Source organism: Rhincodon typus, chromosome 45 (assembly GCF_021869965.1).
Source record: "Rhincodon typus isolate 14 chromosome 45, sRhiTyp1.1, whole genome shotgun sequence".
Lineage (NCBI taxonomy): Eukaryota > Metazoa > Chordata > Chondrichthyes > Orectolobiformes > Rhincodontidae > Rhincodon > Rhincodon typus.
In genome coordinates, this window is record NC_063376.1 from 2,132,781 (window position 1) to 2,153,523 (window position 20,743).

At 41.2% G+C, this 20,743-nt stretch overlaps 2 protein-coding genes across 2 annotated transcripts in view; one reads left to right on the forward strand and one right to left on the reverse strand.

The window, feature by feature from the left end:
• The window catches only part of LOC109918322 (eukaryotic translation initiation factor 4E type 2-like), a 38,681-nt gene extending 28,270 nt beyond the window's left edge, over nt 1-10,411 (forward strand). The window contains exons 6-7 of the mRNA XM_048620255.1: nt 595-731; nt 4,560-10,411. Of these exons, the coding sequence (XP_048476212.1) occupies nt 595-731; nt 4,560-4,599 (177 nt within the window). The 3' untranslated portion in view covers nt 4,600-10,411. The remainder of the gene's footprint in view (nt 1-594; nt 732-4,559) is intronic.
• Nucleotides 10,412-15,886: 5,475 nt separating this feature from the next.
• Nucleotides 15,887-20,743, reverse strand: part of chrne (cholinergic receptor, nicotinic, epsilon) — a 32,132-nt gene continuing 27,275 nt past the window's right edge. Inside the window, 2 exon segments of the mRNA XM_048620257.1 lie at nt 15,887-16,135; nt 18,021-18,154. Coding sequence (XP_048476214.1) covers nt 15,968-16,135; nt 18,021-18,154 — 302 coding nt within the window. The 3' untranslated portion in view covers nt 15,887-15,967.

The window sequence follows — 20,743 nt, forward strand, 5'->3', positions numbered from 1 at the left end:
TAGTCTTTGGTAGCAGCTTCTTTGTTCTTCCCTTCAGCTAATGAAAGGGAATTTCTGGTCTTCCCTCAAAAAGTTGGTGACTCATCCCCCCTGCTGTTGTTTATACCCCTCTGTCTCCACCTATCCCTGTTGATATACATTATTATGGGGGCTGGCCATTGCTGCTGTTTCAATCACTTGTCCAAATCCTTTCAGCCACTGACCATGTCAGGATGACTGTTGTCTCCTTGCCCATCTCCATTTGAATATTGGTTTCCATTTCTTCTATGGAGAAAACCTTTTGTTTAATTGAATTGAATGTAAGAGACCCTGTGACAGTATCTGATGATGAACAAAAGAGTTTTTCCAATTTCTTGGGCAACAAATATTCTATAGCAATATACTAAAACAAATTAAGTGTCCAATGCCAAACTGCTACCTTTGAGATCTTCCTTTGCCCTTGGTTTAGTGATTGCACTTCAGAAAATACTTAATTGGCTGTAAATCATTTTGGGATTTGAGGTCATGAAGAAAAGCTTTTGTTTATGGGAAATTCCGTTTGGAAAATTAACTAATTTGGGAAAAATGTTCCAATTTTAACTTATCCATTGGCAGGAAGACATAATTTCGGTGTGGAACAAAACAGCCAGTGATCAAGCAACTACTGCTCGGATACGTGACACTTTGCGCCGTGTGTTGAACTTACCACCAAGCACAATCATGGAGTACAAGACGCACACAGACAGTATCAAGTAAGATTGGCTCAATGTGGATTTTTACTGAGAATTGAATGGTGGCTAACTTACTAAAAGCTTCCCTGCGGCCCTGAGTAACCTCACTGCCCCAGTAGATACAGAGCTTTGTTGATTAGCCAGGCCTCGGATATCATTCCCAGTCTGCGCTAATTTAAACTGATGTCATCCAGAATGCTTCAGTGCTTTTGAGGTATGCAAAATGGAATGTTATTCAAGGTTTCTACCCCTTAATATACTGTGTAGAATTTCTGACTGAACTGTAAGATTTTGAGGTTTGAGACCACTGTGGCCTAAAAATGGCTGTTGACCAATTGAAATAAATTTCAGATAGTTTTATTTTCTAAAATGCAACAGGTTAGATATGGTACACTAATTAAATAGAAAAGTATATTAGCCATAACAGATTGAGCGGCAAGTTCTGACCTTCAGCTGAAGGGCTCCTTGGGTCTTTTTCCTCTTCTCCAAGTCAATCTTCCATCTGAAAAAGGCAACTGACTGATGAGGATTGCTCCCAGCTCTGAGCACTTGTTGATATACACAGTTTCTAGGGTATTGCAGTTTATGCCATGTCAATCACCCAATATATGTGGGACAGCTATGCACAACATCAGAATGACCATTGCCCCCTTGCCCGCCCTCATCTTAAGGTTAGTTTTCATTCTTCTTGGAAACAAAACTATTGTTTTCCTGAACATTGCATTGACAATTTGGTATATATAGTGCCAGATAGTTCTTTGGCTTCAGGTCCTTGGAACATGGTGGCTATGGAGATCTTGGTGGCTTTTCTGTCACCTTCTCATCGTCATTGAGTTTTGGAGCTTGTTTATGTTCAGACAAAGAAGATAACTGCTGTGTCAGTAGTTTTATAAAATCTTATGCTATTCACTTTGTCCTAGTTGCATTGGTGATTCAGCGGTAGCAGTTTGCCTGCCATGTGGGAGGTTTGGGGTTGCTTCTCGGCCAATGCATGGCATTCCTTTCCTTTCCTTCTTAGCCACCATAGTGCAGAGGTGATGTCCCTACCTCTGAGCCAGAGTGTCCTGTGCTCAAGTCCCACCTGTTCTGGAGCTGTGTAATGACATCTCTGAACAGATTGATTAGGAAATAGTTCAGATATGAAAATAACAGGGTTGTTGTGGTGGGTGATTTTAACTTGCACTATATTGACTGGGACTCCCTTAGTCCAGAGGTTTGGATAGGGTGCAGTTTGTTTGGTGTGTCCAGGAAGGGTTTTTTGAAACAGTATGTGGATAGTCCAATGAGGGAGGGCCATACTGGACCTGGTATTGGGAAATGAGCCTACCCAGTGATCAAAGTTTCAGTAGGGGAGCATTTTGGGAATAGTGACCATAATTTTGTAAGTGTTTGTATACTTATGGATAAGGACAAAAGTGAACCTTGGATGAAGATGTTAAGTTGGTGGGAAGGCCAACTATAACCGACTTAGGCAAGAATTGGAGAATGTAAATTGGGAGCAGCTGTTTGGCAGTAAATCCACATCTCAAATGTGGGAGCCTTTTGAAGACCAGTTGATTAGAGTGCAAGACCGGTATGTTCCTGTGAAAATGAAAGACAGGAATGGCAGGATTCAGGAACTTTGGATGATCGGGGAAATTATCGCTCAGTCAAAAATAGAGGAAGCATACCTAAGGTCTAGACAACTAAAAACAGACGAAGTCCTTGAAAAATACAGAGAAAGTGGCAAGGAGCTCAAATGGAGAGTTAGGAGGGCTAAAAGGGGCTATGAAATGTGCTTGGTCAGCAAGGTGAGGGAGAATCCCAAGGCATTTTATACATATATTAGAAGCAAGAGGGTAGCTAGGAAAAGAGTAGGCCCACTCAAGGATAAAGGAGGGAGGTTATGTGTGGAGCCAGAGGAAATGGATGAGATCCTTAATAAGTACTTTACGTTGGTACTCATCAAAGAGAGGGACATAAGGGACATTCAGGTTAGGGAAAGGTGTGTGAATGCTCTCAGGCAGGTCAACATTATGAAGGAGGAATTGTTGGGTATCTTGAAATGCATGAAGGGATCTATCCCAGGACATAGTGGGAGGCAAGGAAGAAATTAGCTGGAGCCTTAACAAATATCTTTGCATCCTCCTTGGCCTGAGGCAAGGTTGCATAGGACTGGAGAATGGCCAATGTTGTTCCTTTGTTTGAGAAGGGAACGGATAATCCAGGTAATTACAGGCCGGTGAGCCCAATGTCAGTAGTGAGGAACCTGTTGGAGAAGATACTGAAAGACAGAATTTATTCACATTTGGAAGCAAATGGACTTGTTAGTCATAGGCAGCAGGGGTTTGTGCGGAGAAAGTCATGTCTCACCAACTTGTCTGAGTTTTTTTGAGGAGGTGACAAGAATGATTGATGAGGGAAGAGCAATGGTTGTTGTTTACTTAGTAAGGCATTTGATAAGGTACCTCATGACAGGCTGGTACAAAAGGTAGAGTCTCATGGGATCTGCAGTGTGCTGGATAGATGGATACAAAACTGGCTTTGTCATAGAAGACAGCGAATGGGCATTCCCAGAGAACTGATAAAACCTTTAGTTATCTCAGGGCAGTGAATTGAAAAAAGCTCTGGAATTTGCATATTAATCCTTTCTAACTGATTAAAGATTTAACAGCCATCTTAGGTTTGTTCAACACATTTGTGTTTGCTCTATGACCCTTTGATCTTTTCCTTATAAATTCTGTGTCTGATGCCACCTTTCTCAATGACACCTGAAGAAGGAACAAGGCACCAAAAGCTTGTGCCTTCAAATAAACCCGTTGGACTATAACCTGGTGTTGTGTGATTTTTGACCTTGTCCACCCCAATCCAACACCGGCACCTCCACAGAATTACGGGAGGCATAGACAGGGTGGATAGTCAGATGCTTTCTCCCCAGTGGAAAAGGCAACTATGAAAAGGCACAGGTTCAAGGTGAAAAGGGGAAAGTTTAGGGGAGAAGTGCAGGGAAAAATTTTTCTCACAGAAGGTGGTGGTTGCCTAGAATGCACTGCCATTGGAGGTGGTGGAAGCAGGTGTGTTAGCAGCGTTTAAGGCATATCTTGATAGACACATGAACAGGAGGTGAACAGAGGGATAGAAACCTTGAATGGGCATAGGTAGTGGGTCTAAGTAAGGATTGGTGAGCTGAAGGCCTGTTCCTGTGCTGTGTCATATTGTAGAACATACTAGAAAACATTACCAAACTTTTGGCTTTAAATGGGATATTAATTTCAATCAGACCTTCTCTGAGACAATCGAAACCAAACCAGAAGCTCATTGGACTGAATTTTATCTTGAAATGGTATTTTAATTTCATTGAAATGTTGTTTTATTATGTGCAACGTTGAACATAATTGCCTAATTAACAAGGGAGTATAACAAGTTTACACTGCACTTCTAAAGCAGAAATCAAACAGATTGAGGATCTAGTCTATTTTAGTTTATTGCTAACCTGATTTGGAACCTATTATTTAAGTTACTGCTTGTCACCAGCATCAGCTCTTCGTAATCTGCTAATGACTCTCAGTTCTCCTTTAATCAATATCTAGTTGCTTATGACTGCCTAGTGCTGTGTGATCAGTGTTTCATACTCACCTGTTGCTCAGGTAGATATTCTTTCCTGATGCTGTGTGGAAGTGTGAATGATTCTTAGTAAATAACAGCTGTTGCTGTTAATGCTTTCTGAGCAATCACTTCCAGTTCACCTAGTACTACCTGAGTGATTTTTTTCAATCACCACCAAAGTAATTGATCACATGATAGGTCACTGAATCGTTTCATTGTTTTTCTCGACTTTGCCTTGAATCACTGTTGCCTCTGTCATTTCAGGGACAACTCCAGCTTCCGGAACACAAAGATTGCAGTATAATGCAGAATTCCATGGAGCGCTACGCCTCAGTCTGGCACAACATTTCAACAACAGCAGTGGAGTGTCAAAAGGCATAGTAACGACAGATTGGTGTTAGACACCTGGTCACTATGAATTTATTTTATTGCCTATTGGGCAATTGCAAGTACAAACGAAAAACATTTTATTTCTGTGGCAGATCTTTTCCCTCTGTGGAGGGCAACGGTTTATTGTGAAACCTTTAGTGGGTTTCTTGTCAGCCATATAAGAGTTGGAAGGCACGCCTTGAGAATGGCTGTTGTTGCAGGATTTTGACTGTCATTATCCATTCTCCTCTGCTTCCATTGGCAGATCCTGACTTGATTTATCACCACGGAGTCTGATTAGCTTTTTCAGCTTAATCCTTCAAATGCTGGGCATTTAAATTTTCAGTTTCTGTGATGAAAGGAAGATTAAAATGCATATGGTCTTTTAGAAAAATATTTTCTAAAGTGCTTGAAATTATGCTATGTAGGTATTTTGTGAAAGGACTTTACACGTTAGTATTAAAGTTCTTATCCCTGGAGATCTGCTTACCCATTTAAGATAAATAATTTACCACTTTATTTACTGAATAAAGGATTGGGTATTACCAAGTTAAGCCTTTGTTTCCATAAGGTAATTTCAATGCCACTGTATCCCTCCAAAAGTTACATAATTATTGTATTGCTGCAATAAAAGAAAGTGACATTCTCCCCAGGTTAACATATTTCTGACAGTGTTTTTCTGTGCCACCATTCTTCAGTGACTTTTACTGAAGATTACAATCCCAGTCTGGTTCCCAGTCTGGTTCACGGCCAATCTCCGCAGCATTCAATTTATACAACAGAGTCAAGGGCCTGAACTCTAGATTTTTAATTTTCCATCATCTAAATGACAATTCAAGACCAGCTAGTTCCTTAAAGTCCTCTTGCTACCTTTACCTGGGAGATGACGTCAAGGTAAGGACTGTTATTGGGAGCAATCAATAATGAAAAAAAGGACCATTCTGGATCTTGGCTCTGGTAACATGGATAAAATACAAAAGTACAGGATCACGAGGACCACATGAAAATGATTTGGGCCACAAGTGATGCCTGAGCCATTCTATAAGCAGCAGCATTATCCAGAATTACAGATGCCCCTGTACTTGGTTGTGCAAGCTATTAGAGTTTGACACGCATTGTCCTCCATCCTTAATCCCGTCCAATCCATTGTTTACTCCTTTACAACGATTATTTTATTTGATGCTGGTAGGACTGGCATTTATTGTTAATCCATTATTGCCCTGAAAAGGTGTTAGTGAACTTTCTTATTGAACTGCTGTCACCCTTGTTCTGCTGTTGCTCCAAGTCAAGGTATTTTGTGATTTGAAAAGAAATTTGGAGATGATAATGTTCCCTTGACGCTGCTAATTTTATCCTTCTATGGAAAGGAGGTGTTGTCAATGTAACATTGTTCTGAGGAAGGGTCATTCGACCCGAAATGTTAACTCTGATTCTCTTCACAGATGCTGCCAGGCCTCCTGAGCTTTTCCAGCAATTTGTATTTTGAACAGCACAGAAGGAGGCAATTTGGATTGTCAAGTCCATGCCAACTCTTTATCAAGTAATCCCAGCAGTCTTTTTCCTCTCCCTTTAACCTTATAGCCTTGCAAGTTTTTTCCCCTTAAATGCCTTTTAACATGACTCACTGGAGTAGTGCACTGGAAGTCAAGCCCCACTGTTCCCAAAATCGTCATAAATGTGAAAATTTGACTAGGCTTAGAATTACCCAATTCTATCTAACTGTCTATTTTGGGTTAAAAGAATATGCACAGCAGGCTTTTCTATTCTGGGAGTAAGTAAATAACTATTTATTGCAAATAAATTGTTTTTAACCAATGGCAAAAAAGAAACATGAATTGCTGACTTATGACTCCATAACTTGAATTCTACCCCTTTTAAAAATCCCCATACACAGAAACAAAACATGAATATAAAAAGGAAAAATTGTAAACAGTTTGATTGCACTGGTTTGGACCACAGGCATCTAAGTTATTTTCTTTTTGTTCCTTTTGATTTCTTCTGACTCTTTGTTAATGACAAGAGGTTGTGGATATACCTATTCCTAGTCTTCATTCAGTGGTTGTAGATTTGCCTTTTCAGTGATCAGGGTTTGAGTGAAGATTTGCAGCTTGGGTGCTGGTTGTACATGTTGGTGTGTTCACCGAACTAGGAGGTTTGGTAGTAGACGTTTCGACCCCTTACAAGGTGACATCCTCAGAGGCTCAGAGCCTCCTATGAAGCGCTGTTGTCTTATGCCAGTTCAAATTTATGTGGTCGTTTTTGCTGCTTCCGGTAGGTGCCGGTTCCAGTTGTGCATTGTAATGATTGGTATATCGGGTCTAATTCCATGTGTTTGTTGATGGAGTCCGCAGTTGAATGCCAAGCCTCAAAGAATTCCCTGGCTGTCCTCTGTTTGGCTCGTTCCACGATGGTAGTGTTGTCCCAGTTGAAAGTGTAGTTTTTCTCGTCTGTGTGCATTGAAACCAAGGACATCTGGTTGTGTGGTTTAGTTGCTAGCTGCTGTTCGTGGATGCAGGTTGCTAGTTGTCTGCGTGTTTCACCCACTCGGTGTTTTATGCAGCCTCGGCATGGTATCTTATAAACTACATTCATCCTGTCCATGGTATCTATTGGGTCTTTAACCCTGGTCAGTTGCTGTCTTAGTGTGGCTGCCGGTTTGTATGCTGTCATGATTCCTAGCGGTCTGAGTAGTCTGGCTGTCAGTTCTGAGGTGTTTTTTGTATATTGTATGGTAGTTATTGTTTCGGGTTTTGGTGTGTCGTCTATTGGCTTTGCATCTGTGGATGAAGCTGTGGGGATAAAGACCTTGTAGAAATGTTCTTCTTCTTCCTTCTGTAGATCAGGTGTGCTGCAGTGTGTCTTTATTCATTCATGGGATGAGGGCGTCACTGGTCAGGCAGCATTTATGGCCCATCCCTCATTGCCCAGAGGGCAGTTAAGAGTCAACCACATTGCTGTGGGTCTGCAGTCACATGTAGGCCAGACCATGCAAGGATGGCAGTTTCCTTCCCTAAAGGACATTAATGAACCAAATGGGTTTTTTCCGACAATCAGCAATGGGTTCATGGTCATCATTAGATTCTTATTTCCAGATATTTATTGAATCCCGTGGCGGGATTCGAACCCAGGTCCCCAGGATATTACCTGGGTCTCTGGATTAACAGTCAAGTGATAATACCACTAGGCCATTGCCTCCCCTAGTGTAGTAGCTCTTGTGTGAGTTGTCGGTTGCTGTGATAGTTTAAGACCTGGTCAGTATGTGTAGATTTCCTGTATATTTTTGTAGTGAAGTTACACTGCTTTCTTCTTTCCACCGTCATGTCTGGGAATGGGAGTTTGTTGTTGTTTTCCTCCTGTCTTGAAAATTTGGTCCCTTGTGAGTATGGGTGTCAATGAGTCAGTGGGTGTTCTCAATTTCTGTTCTTCTTATAATTATAGAAGTGTCGCCCCCCCAGAGCTCATCCAGGGCATGCGTTAGATCTGTGGGGGGGGGCTGTTTATTCCAGCCTTTGTATGACCGCCTCACCTATCAGTCCAGAGATGGGTGAGCCCATGTGGGAGTCCCTATGATCTGCTCATATATCCTGCCGTTGAATGTAAAGTGGATTGTTAAGCATAAGTCCAGTAGTTTAAGCGTGCAGTGTTTGTTGATCTGTTCCTCGTTCTGTCGTCTGTTGTGTTTGTCTAGTAGGTTGGATGTGGTTTCTTTGGCTAGTCTGTTGGTTGATGTAAACAATGCTGTTACATCGAATCAGACCATCACTTCTTTGTATATTTTTGTGTTCTTGATGTTGTTTCCTTGTTTGCTTTAGTGTCTCACGTCCATAGGTGTGTTCAGGGTTTGAGTGAAGATTTGTAGTTCGGCTGCTGGTTGTAGATGTTGGTGTGTTCGCCGAGCTGTTTCATTGAGCCTGAAGGTGATATTTTCCCCTTTCTCTTTTACCGGGATTTGCAGAGCGAGTGGCTAATAGAGGAACCACGAGGGAGAAACCTAATTGTACGGGATTTTTCTTCTGTTTTTCTAACCAGAGGAAGGAGATAAAGAAAGATGGATGCTTTCTCTTTGCTGGCTCAAAGTTTCTGCTACATTGTCTAACATAAGGCAGTTGCCACCTGCCCTAAAACCAATCAAGAAGTTGTTATTATGTTGAGCTCTCCTGATAACCGGTACCAATTGAAAAGCCAATCAAAAGACTGTCTCTGGGCAGAATCACCATGAACACACTGTTGGTGTGATCTGTCTAGAGTTTTCCATCACTGTTTCAATAAGGCAACGTCGCGTATACAACTGATAACGTGCTCCAATAACTTGTTTCTTAAACTATAAGCATCTTCTTACACAGTTTCCTTGGTTTAAAGGCAGCATTTTTTCCTAATTCAGCCCAGAGCCCAAATGAAAAAGCGTTTCTCACGTTATTCAATTGCCTTTTGAAAGCATTGATCACTTCCGTCACCCCCATAGACAATGATTCTGCTTTTGAAAAATGTTCCTCTTTGAACTTGATGCCACATTGGTTGTCATCCACTGAGATCTTCACAAATGCACAAATTAGGAGAAGAAGGCCACTCGACCTTTCAGCCTTTCTGTACTATTCAATGAGATTTGTTCCGATAGCCTTTGATTATCTCACATGACCACAATCTATCTACTTTCTACCTACCTTTTCATAGCGTTATAAAGGATTTAGATTGTATATATTTTTGTATGTACAACAGACACTGCACTAATAATAGAAGAGATGCTCTTGTATTGAGTGTACCAATCTAGCAAACTCCTAAATCCCACATGGTATTGGTCATTTGTAGCTGCACTGTCCAGGTAAATAGTGAGTTACACATCTGATTCAAGGGAAATAAGCCTGTCATCCAGAAAGTTCTGTCCTTGTTTTGCGAGTACTGATATGGCTGATCTAGTTAAACCTCTGATTAGTGTTGCTGAGGGTTTTGGCAATTAGGTGGAACATTTTGAGATCGCCATTAACTGACACCTGTGTAAACCAGTGTCACTTACCATTCAGCAGCTCAAACCTGGCTATTAATCAGCTCTTGATGACCTGGGCTGCTTCATTACGGAAGGGTTTGTGATTGGAGCTGAACATTGAAGTTATCACTAAACATGCTGTATTTCTGGCCTTATTTGTTTTATGGCCAAGGAAAGGTCATTGACCATAAGGTCATAAGCCATGGGAGCAGACATTCAGCTATTTGACCCTCGAGTTTGCTCCGCTGTTCAATCATGGCTGATATGTTTCTCAACCTCATTCTCCCGTTCTCTCCCTGTAACCTTTGATCCCCTTGACAGTCAAGAACCTATTTATCTCTGTCTTAAATATACTCCGTGACCTGGCCACCACGGCCTTCAGTGGCAATGAATTGATGAAGCAGTTGAAGATGGTTGAGCTGGAGACCTCTTGCAGTGATGTTATAAGATTTTGATGATTTCTATCTGCAGCTGCACTATTTTCTTTTGTGCCAGATATGTCTCGAGGAAGGATTTCCATTTGATCTCTTATGTGTCTCGAGCAGCAGTTCTAACCTGCCTCCTTGCAGTTTTGATTGTCTGTAAGAAATTTAGTTTTGTTTTAGTGCGTAGATAAAGAATGCGTTTGTACTAATAATATATATGAAATACAACATCAGAAAAAATTTAAAGCTTATTAAAGGTCAAAAGTAGTCACATGAGATATCACCATAGAAAACTAGCTTGTTGTAGCCAATAAAGTTCTATCTTTCCATTTTTTTTCAAACTTGTGATTATGACCTTCATACATTTATACTGTTTCTAACTTTAACTAATCCATAGGCTCTCATGTCCATAATTATTTCTCTATATTTTAGTACTAAGTTTATTATTAAAGTGTTCCAGGTCTGCTAAATATTTGTCTCTATTCTTAAGATTTAAAAATTTCACAGGAAAGCATCAATGTTAAGAGTTAACAAGGCATTCAAGGAAGCATATTACCCAGTGTCTGTTGGTAAGTTATTGGAATCTCCAGTTAATGACAAAGTGATGAGCCCTTGAAGAAAGTGGAACCAGTTAGCAGAAGCTAAGACATTCACAATGATTCTAAATATTACTGTTAATTAAGCTCATGGAAGTCACAGCAAATTATTGACCAGGTTAGGAGACTTGTGAGACAGTTAAAGGTAGTCAAGACATTAAGCATGTACTCAAATTTAGCGGAATTAACTTGTGAACGCCAAAGGATCTGGACCAGGGCCTCAACTGTTGAATATATTTATTAATGACCCATGAAACACAATAGATAATACAAAAGAAAATGAGCCCATGGCAGTACTCCCAGGATTTAGGGATTGCAAGAATTAAGTTTTATTTTTCTAATCTCACTACTGAGCGACGAGAGGCCTATTTGCATGTGTTAGTCCCTAAACTGCAGATTTCAATCCGAGCCTGGATGGAACCTAGACAGAGAGAGATCCCAACATGAAAATTGAAGTGGGTACCTGGTGACTCCTGCTCACTGCTTGCTTTTAGAGTCATCGAATCATGGAGATGTACAGCACGAAAACAGACTCTTAGTCCAACTCATCCATGCCAACCAAATATCCTAGATAAATCTAGTCCCATTTGCCAGCTTTTGGCCCATGTTCCTCCAAACTATTCCAATTCATATATCCATCCAGATGTCTTTTAAATGTTGTAATTGTACCAGCTTCTTCTGGCAGCTCATTTCATACACACACCACCCTCTGCATTAAAAGGTTGCCACTTAGGTCCCTCTCACCTTAAACTGATGCCCTGTAGTTTTTGACTCCCCTGCCCCTCATGATTTTATAAACCTCTATGAGGTCATCCCTCAACCTCCGACACTCTAGAGAAAATAGCCCCAGCCTATTCAGCCTTTCCCATAGCTGAAACCCTCCAGCCCTTGGTACAACCTTGTAAATCTTTACTGAACCCTTTCAAGTTTCACAACATTTTTCCTGTAGCAGGGAGACCAGAATTGTGCACAGTATTCCATAAATGGCCTAACCAATGTCCTATATGGCCTTAACATGACCTCCCAACTCCTATACTCAATGCACTGACCAATAAAAGCAAGCGTACCAAATACCTTCTTCACTGTTCTATCTACCTGCAACTCCACTTTCAAAGAACTGGGCCTCCATCTTGAACAGCAGTCACCAACATCTCAGGACAGGTACTGTGCAGACCAGACACACACACACACCACCTAATCCACAGAATTTGGCATCAGCCACTTACCAACCACTCCACAATCTAATGCACTTGTTTTGGCTCATGTACAATACAGTTCTGCACTTTGGAGCTCAATAGCACCTATCATTGTAATACTGTTACCCAGGATGCGTTGCGTGCAATTCCAGGCACCCAAGTCATGTATTGAATCAGAGTTCATCTCAGGGCTCCTCCCTGGACCTCTTAGTGTTTACTTGCTTTGCACCTGCTTCAATGCTCACAACATAGCTGCCTTGTCTTGTTTTGGCCTTATGCACTTTGCATCCACAGCCAAACTTAAATACTCACCGTACTTCTCTCTTGCTTTCTAATGCAGACCATGCCAGATAGTGTGTCGTGGTTGTCAGCAATAATCAATCAAGGGTGATCATGTTCCAGTATGGTACCATGCTATATCAATATCACACCTGCAGCATATGCCAGCAGCTACTTAACAAATGCACTGAATTTCAGCCAAAAGCCATGTCTGAAAGTGTAAGGGTAGTAGTCTTCAGTAAGGTAAAGGGAGACAGCCTTTGGTCAGAGAGTCCCGACATAGTAAGGGCTGCATCTGATATTTTTTCCAGGGTCAAAAGCATAGACAAGTGGAAGACCACTCAGGGTTTTCAGGGTGGGATAGTCCATGTACTACAGACCTGGGAATGGGTCACGGCTAGTGCAACCTGTCTGGGGAGTAATGGTAAGTCAGTTAGGGAGCTGCACACAGATCAGTCAGGGCTCCTGTAACAGACCAGTTGGAGCTGTCCATCCAAAAAGTCGAGAGGCATTGCCCTGGTAGGGAGGTTGGTGAAGTCAGTTTGGGGGATTGGAGGCACCAGGTTGAGATGCAGAGGGGACAGTAATTGTGAAGGGGATAACTCAATATATGGGGAGGGGAGGGGAAGGAGATGATTATGGATTGGATGAGATGGGTTATCAGCGGTCACAACCACCCCAGCTTTAACAGGAGATAGTGCAATGAAGGGGTGGGGGGTGGGGTGCTCAGGCGTAATATTATAATTAAGTTATAATGAAGTTATAATTCAGGAAATGTGAGTGGGAGCACTTGGAAGCTCAGAATTAATGGGTTCAACTGGTACTGTATTGCAAAGAAGAAAGGAACGTGGAGGATTGGAGAACTCTCAAACTACCAGCCTGAATCTGTGAGTCACTGCCAGGCACAATCTGCGTTGCCTTCCATGCTCATGCGAGACATAACTGAGAACTGGAAATGGAAAACAACTGTGACTAGAGTAGGTGGAGTAATTTTTTCTGTCTGAACACGTGGGCTGTACTTGTGAATAATGTGAAGGCAATGCACTGCTGCCTTTCTTGGGTCATTTGCAGTTGGTAGACAAGGTTTCACCAATCATTCCAAACTTGTAACCCAATAATGAAGTTCTATTGCTTGGAAGATCTTGGGGCGTTGCAGTACACCCCACATACACCGAGCCACATAGCTGTAACATGCTGTGCTCTGCACAATTGGAGCAGGCAACGAGGGGATGTGATGGATGCTGAAGAGCTGAGAGAGCAACAGCAGTGTTCCAAGAAAGAAGAAGAAGTTATTGAGCATGCTAGAGTGCTGCATCATTGACCACAACAAGGTAGACAAGACTTAATTGACAAAAAATAATAAAGAACTCCAAATGTTGGAAATCAGAAACAAAAGCAGAAATTGCTGGAAAAACTCAGCAGGTCTGGCAACATTTTTGGAGAGAAAGTAGAGTTAACATTTCAGGTCCAGTGATTCTTGAAGAGTCTCTGGACCCGAAATGTTAAGACTGAATTGACCCCTGGTTACAGTTAATGTGCACTGGGTGCCATGATCACTCATTGACTAAATTTATTGTTGCTAGAAACTCGAGCAGGTCCTTGTCCATTGCCAGAGGCCAAAACAGTTTCTGTTTTTTTTCTTTGGTTTTGCTGTTGTTGAAAGTAAGTGGGCGTTTTCAACCATTTGAAAGGCTTTCCATTATGTTATGCTCCCGCACTGAACAATAAGAAAATGTTAGAATTCACCAGTATTTCTGGAAAAAATAGCACTCTTTTTTAGAGAGATAGTAGGAACTGCCGATGCTGGAGTATCTGAGATAACAAGGTGCAGGGCTGGATGAACACAGCAGGCCAAGCAGCATCATAGGAGCAGGAAGGCTGACGTTTCGGGCCTAGACCCTTCTTCAGAAAATGGGGGAGGGGAAGAGGGTTCTGAAATAAATAGGGAGAGAGTGGGAGACGGATAGAAGATGGATAGAGGAGAAGATAGGTGGAGAGGAGACAACAAGGTGTAGAGCTGGATGAACACAGCAGGCCAAGCAGCATCAGAGGAGCAGGAAGGCTGACGTTTTGGGTCTGGACCCTTCTTCAGAAATCACTCTTTTAGACAAGCTTTTAGAATGGAGTTATACTAAGGATGGGTAACCTGTGTAGCTTGTTTCTTAAATAGTAATACCTTTACTAATGTGAACTTCCTTTTGCAATGAAATGTCAGCCTATGTCCTTTGAGAATCATTCGTTTTTGGAACCCCTCCCATCATAGGCATGGTGAAGAGCAACTTGCAATGCCAGCACTTGTTCTGGTGCCTAACTGGACATTAAAAGTGGCACCAGTACTAGGATATAAGGAGGTCCCAGCAATAGCAAGTACTTCTACTTCTGACAAGGGAGAAGATAGGACAAGTGGGGTGGCGTGAATGCGTGGTGCAAAGTAGAGAGGGAAGTTTTGGAGAATAGCATTTTGAAATCTCACCGTGAGAAACCCTCCACAGAACTCAGAAAAGTTGACTCTTAGCTGATTTTTGTTAAAATTCAGCCGTTTTTCTCTGTGTGGTAATGTGTGAGTTGTTGAAATATGATCAAAGGTGATTCCATTTTACCATTTTTCAGCATCAAACTTTGTTAGATTGCAATTAATATTAAAATTTCCAGTCTACATGTTTATTAATATTGTTTCTCTTCTGTTAAAATTGGAGAAAGTATTTTGCCTTTTTATTTGCAGTCAGAAATCCATCCTTCATACTCTGGGTTGAGTTATCAAACAGAGAACCAAAAATAAGCACATTAAAGCCTTTTGCTAAAGATGAAAAGCAGGTAAGGAATACCCAAGGGTTTTGTCTGACCACAGAACTCTGCTTTGAGATAACTGATATGGCTGGATGAATATGTTAGCAGCATGATTGGAGAATGGGTTACATCTTCTACCTAAAGGACAACAACAGGTTATTTAATTCTCAACTAATTTTTGTAAACTACTGATCAAATACAGTAATGTTTCTGAGTCTGAATTAAAAATTGCATCATAACCTTTAATTTAATGGCAGATGGATTTCAATGCACGTGAATGATCAGAGTATTGTTTAAATGGGGAAGAGCTAGTAACAAGGGACAAAGAAACTTATAGGTTTGTATACACAAATCAACAAGATGTAAAGGTACAAAAATCAGAAACCATTGGAATGTTACCTTTTATGTAAAGGCATTGGTGATGAAATGGCGTTCACTATGAATAAACAAAACCAAGGTTAGATCACATCTGGAGGTTGCTGTCAACTATAGAGAAATGCACCTTAAAAAGGATATTTGACATGGGAATGGGTGTAGCACAGACTTTTTTAATCACCCTATCTATGTGTGACGCAAACTTCAAAGAATTTTGTACCTGCACCCCTGGGTCCCTCTGTTCTACAACACTACCAAGGCCCTACCATTAATTGTATCAGCCCTACCCTTGTTTGTTGTTACTTTTGAATATAATCAGGTAAATAAATGAACAGGTGGTTGTTAAAGCCTTTATTACAAATAAGATGGCTTATCTTTAAAGAAAACTCATGCATTTTGACTTCTGAAAAAAAACTATGCAGTACAATGCAATCCGGGGATCTTAATAATACTGGCATTAAAAAAATCTTAATATTATGTTCACAATAATTGGAGACATCATGGTGCTTATTTAGGTCCTCGCAACTTTGCATTGAGGCTTGCCACTTCTGAACGTATGTATGAGTATTGCTTTATTTTAAAAGATTAAAAGTAAAACAGATCAAAAATGTTTGAGGTTCCCAATTAGAATTAGGAAGGAAATGGATTCAAAGTGGGGTGCACATTAATCTGGTTTGTATTTCCTCGGATCTCCAGGAAACGGGAATTCTGGTGCTTGGTTGAAGTGCCCTGTGAGGAAGATTGTCACAGTGCCAATGCTAAAGAGGAGAAGTGCAATCCAGAAACAAGCCTTGTCGATAACCTTTCCAATCAGAATCCAGTTTTCATTCTCCTGAAAGAACAGAACAAAGATTTTGTTGTTGTAATTTCAGCTGTTCTGGGCCTTAAATTCAGCTGAATCCAGCTCTCTAAACACTAATACATTGATCTACTTAAATGAAAAACAGACATCCCTCACTTGAAACATTAAGGGATGGCGCTTGCTTTTCAGGTATCAAATAGTGTCTGTTACAGACTACTGACACATACATAGTGTGGTAAATGGAAATGTACAAACACCATCATTCAAAATTTACAGCTACTCTGTCCAGAACCTGAAAATACTGATTCCACAAAGTCTTCTGGTATTTTATTGACCTGTTTTTGAACTCATTCAATGCTTGCTTAAAAATAATTTCTATCTTTGTATCGTTAAACAGACACTTTGGCAGCAGGATTTCAACCTATATTATGTTCCTATTCTTCTACATCATAACCGCTTTAAAAGTATTTAATTGGATGTGAAACACTTTGGGACAGGTTGTGGAAGGTACTATCTAAGTGTAAGTTTTTTTGACCTTAGAAGAACAGATAACAGGACTGATAAATGGCATGTGCCAGGCAATCGCCACCTGAAGCAGAGAATTTAACTGTGATCCCTTGACATTCAATAGCATTACCATCATAACTGATTATTAACCATTCATTACTGAATCCCCTACTATCCACAAACTGGAGGTCACCATTGACCAGAAGCTGAACTGCACTGGCAATATAAGTCCACATCCACAACCTCCACGCCCAATGCTCAGTAGCAGCAGTGTGTACTGTCAACGAGATGCACTGCAGAAACTCACCAAGGCATCTTCAAACCCCACAACCACATAGAATATAGAATCCCTACAGTGTGGAAACGGGCCCTTCAGCCCAACCAGTCCATGCCGAACCTCAAAGCATCCCACCCAGGCCCACCCCATCTACACATCCCTGAACACTATGGGCAATTTAGCATGGCCAATCCACCTAGCATGCACATCTTTTGACTGTGGGAGGAAACTGGAGCACCCGGAGGAAACCCTCGCAGACACAGGGAGAATGTGCAAACTCCACAAAGAGTCGCCCGAGGGTGGAATCGAACCTGGGTCCCTGGCGCTGTGAGGCAGCAGTGCTAACCACTGAGCCACCGTGCCACCCCAGAAAGAAGGCTACACCTAGATTTGAACTCGGATCACAGGGTTCAGAAATCAGCGCGCTCACCATTACACCATGGCAGCCAGACCATCTAAGTTCTCCTCCAAGCCATCCACCATATTGGACATGGAAGTTTATCACTGTTCCTTCAGTGTCGCTGTGTCAAAATCTTGGAACTCCCTCTCTAATGGCATTGTGAGTCTGGACTGAAATGGTACAAGAAGGTAGCTCACAACCACCTTCTCAAGAGCAACTAGGGCTGGGCAATAAACACTGGCCAAGTCAGTGATGCCCACAATCCATAAGTGAATAAAAAAAAACCTCACTTACCAATGTCAGATCTGGAAGTATGTGCAGGTTTCAAGGTCAAATCACATTTCAGGCAACAGACTAGTATGTAGAAATTCATCGTAAGACTGAATTACAGCAACAACAATAATTTGCATTTATGAAGCATCTTCTGTACTAAGATGTCCTAGTGTGCTGCATGGATACTTTATTCATTTGAAACCAAACCGCACAAGGAGATATTAAGAAAGGTCAGAGATAAATCTTAAGTAAAATCTTAAAGGATAAAGGAAGAAGCAGAGAGGTGGAGTTTAGGGAGGAATTTCAATAGTTTAACAGCTCACCTGAAAGATGGCACATCTGACAGTGCAGCATCCCCAAGTAAATGCACTGGGAGTGTTAGCTTAGATTGTGTATTTAGGTCTCTAGAAACCTACAGTTACAAACTTATAACCATTAATATCCTTGCATTTACTCACAGATCCAAAATCATTCAGTTCTTTTGTGCTTTTGGCAATAAAGTTACAGGCATCAACACAGGTTTTTATCTCTGGGGCAAAGTGAGCCAGGTTTCTGTACAGGTCAACTGTGGTTCCAATATCAATGTCTGAACCTGAGTGATATGGAAATACAAGAATTATTATTTATTTAAAATTACAGGTTAAAAATCATTTCTTTCCCTTCTTAATCTCCCCGCCCCCACCTCCGACCCCTTAACGTGCAACATTATTAACAAGAATGGTTCAGTAATTTGCTCAAAATTATTAATTTACAGTAATTAGAGACACATAATGATTTTGAGCTTGCATGCAAAAGATGAATTTGAGCTAAGAAGCTATGCTAAGAGAGGCCCACTCTAGCAAATTCTGGGTGAATGACTTGCAAGAAATGGAGTAGAGAGTTGCCCCACCTGCTCCAGATGACACCTGGAAAACATACAGCGTAGAGGCTCATCAGATTTTTCAGTCAATGTTGAAGAGCTGCAGACAGAGTTCAACATTGGGTTGTGGCATTTTTGGAAGAGTCTCATTGAATCATGTCCTCTCCTGATGTGTATGTGCTTGCATTCACAGTCATGCTGTCACTCGCATACATTGCAGGATTACATGCGATGACTGAAACCATATCATGCACAGTAAGCTCCTCTCAAACAGCGATGTGACAATGTTTTGGTGATCAAGGGATTTAATGGATTTATGTTTGAGGGATTAATATACACTGGATAAAACTCACCTGCATACCTGAAAAATATTCCCTTTGGATGTTTCATATCTCATGAGTTACAATAGTGGTCTGCCTGAGTGAACAGAGGAGTCGAAAGGCAGACTCCAGCAGCGCAGCACTGTTTCAGCATCACACTAAAATGTTAGCATAGAATGGGACTTGACATACAATTTCCTGAAGCGAGGAAAGCACTGAACCATAGCTGAAACTAGCAACTAACTCAATGCAGACCAGCAGCTGAAGCTTTGCAGTTTGTATAACTCCAAACCACATCATGAAACTGCTGAGAAAGCTTCTAATAAGTGATACAAACAATATTTACCGACAAGCATGTGTAGCAATTGACGCAAAACTGCTAAAAGATTGGTATCTTGATTATGCTTGAGAACAAGGAGAAATTTCCTAAAGTTCTGTCATTTTGGCACTTTTCCATGTGGTCATTCACCTCTTGCTAGACATTAGATTGCAACCAATAATACATGATTTGCTTTAATTAATGGACTATTTGTGCTGAGTTAGCTTGGCTTATTTTAGAAGTTTCCAAGATAGGATGCCCAGAACATAAGGAATCCCAGCATGCCCCCCCCGCCACCACCAGGAGGACCAATTTCAGAGTAGACCTCATTAGATTACTGCATTGGTGTTACTCTCCTTTCCCTACACAAATGGAAATTGTCTTCTGCAATAATATTACTTCCCTTTAGTTAGATAATATTATCTTTTGGAGAACAAGATAGAGAATCTTCAAGAGTGTTTCAGAATTTGCAGCATTTACTTTGAGAACATACTGATAGTTTCAGGAGATGCTCATGGGAAGCATTGGTAATTTCAGGAGTGTGATAATAATCGCAACACATCCCTGGCAATGTGTTAACACTCACAGTGGGACCCTCATAGTGTCTTTACATGTATGAGATGTCTAGGAATGTACCAGCTTCTACAGGGTATTCCCTAGGTGTATACTTGGGGTGCCACAAATGGACATTTTAAAATCCACAGTTTCTTTATTCTACTATGGTAGATAGCCAGTGCTGGCAAGCTCAGCAATTGCTGCCCATCCAGAATTGCCCTAGATTTGAGTGACTTTTCCAATTATTCCAGGAACGGCATGAGTTAAGATGAGCTAGAATCGGACATAAGGGTAGGGTTAATGAGGCACACATGGTAAGATACAGTAAGAATTCTCGCTGGGTTTCACGACGAGAATCTTTCCAAAAAGAATCAGCACAACTCACACTTAGCCAAAATAATGCAAAATTCAGCCCAATATTATTTTCTTTGGTTCCACTCCATTTTTGCCTTGCTACATTCCTGGGAAATGCCTTGGGATATCTAACTGGGTTGAAAGTTCTAAATGGAAGTTTAGGTAATTTCACTCATTTTTCTCAATTATTTTGCCCTACTGCAGTCACCCTTCAATCATGTAATTAAATAGGTTTCCCTCTGACTAAGTCACAAGAATATAGGCTGTTGCCCCTCTGCAGCGCAAATGTAGCCATTTTATGACCAGGATGCCACTTCCAGCATCCTTTACTCATGACTCTGCGAAGAGTTGTTGTTCTTTGTGACTAGAGGCATTTAGCCCAGTTTTACTCTTCCACTGCAGAAAGCAAAGGACTGTATTGGGATTCTGGAATAGCCATGCCAGTAAGCAAGTAATCCATCTCTGCAGGAGTCGCTTAGAGCCATAGGCCCAAACAGCTGCTTCATCAATGACATTCCCTCCATCATGAGGTCAGAAATGTTCATTGATGACTGCGCAACATTCAGCACCTTTCGCAACCACTTCAGCATCTGAGAAATCACGTCCCTGACGATATCCAGACTTTGACTGACAAATGGCAAGTAACATTTGTGCCACACAAATGCCAGGCAATCACCATCTCCAACAAGAGAGAATGTAACCATCAACCCTTGATATTCAGTGGCATTACCATTGCTGAATCCCCCACTATAAACATCTTGGGACTCACCGTTG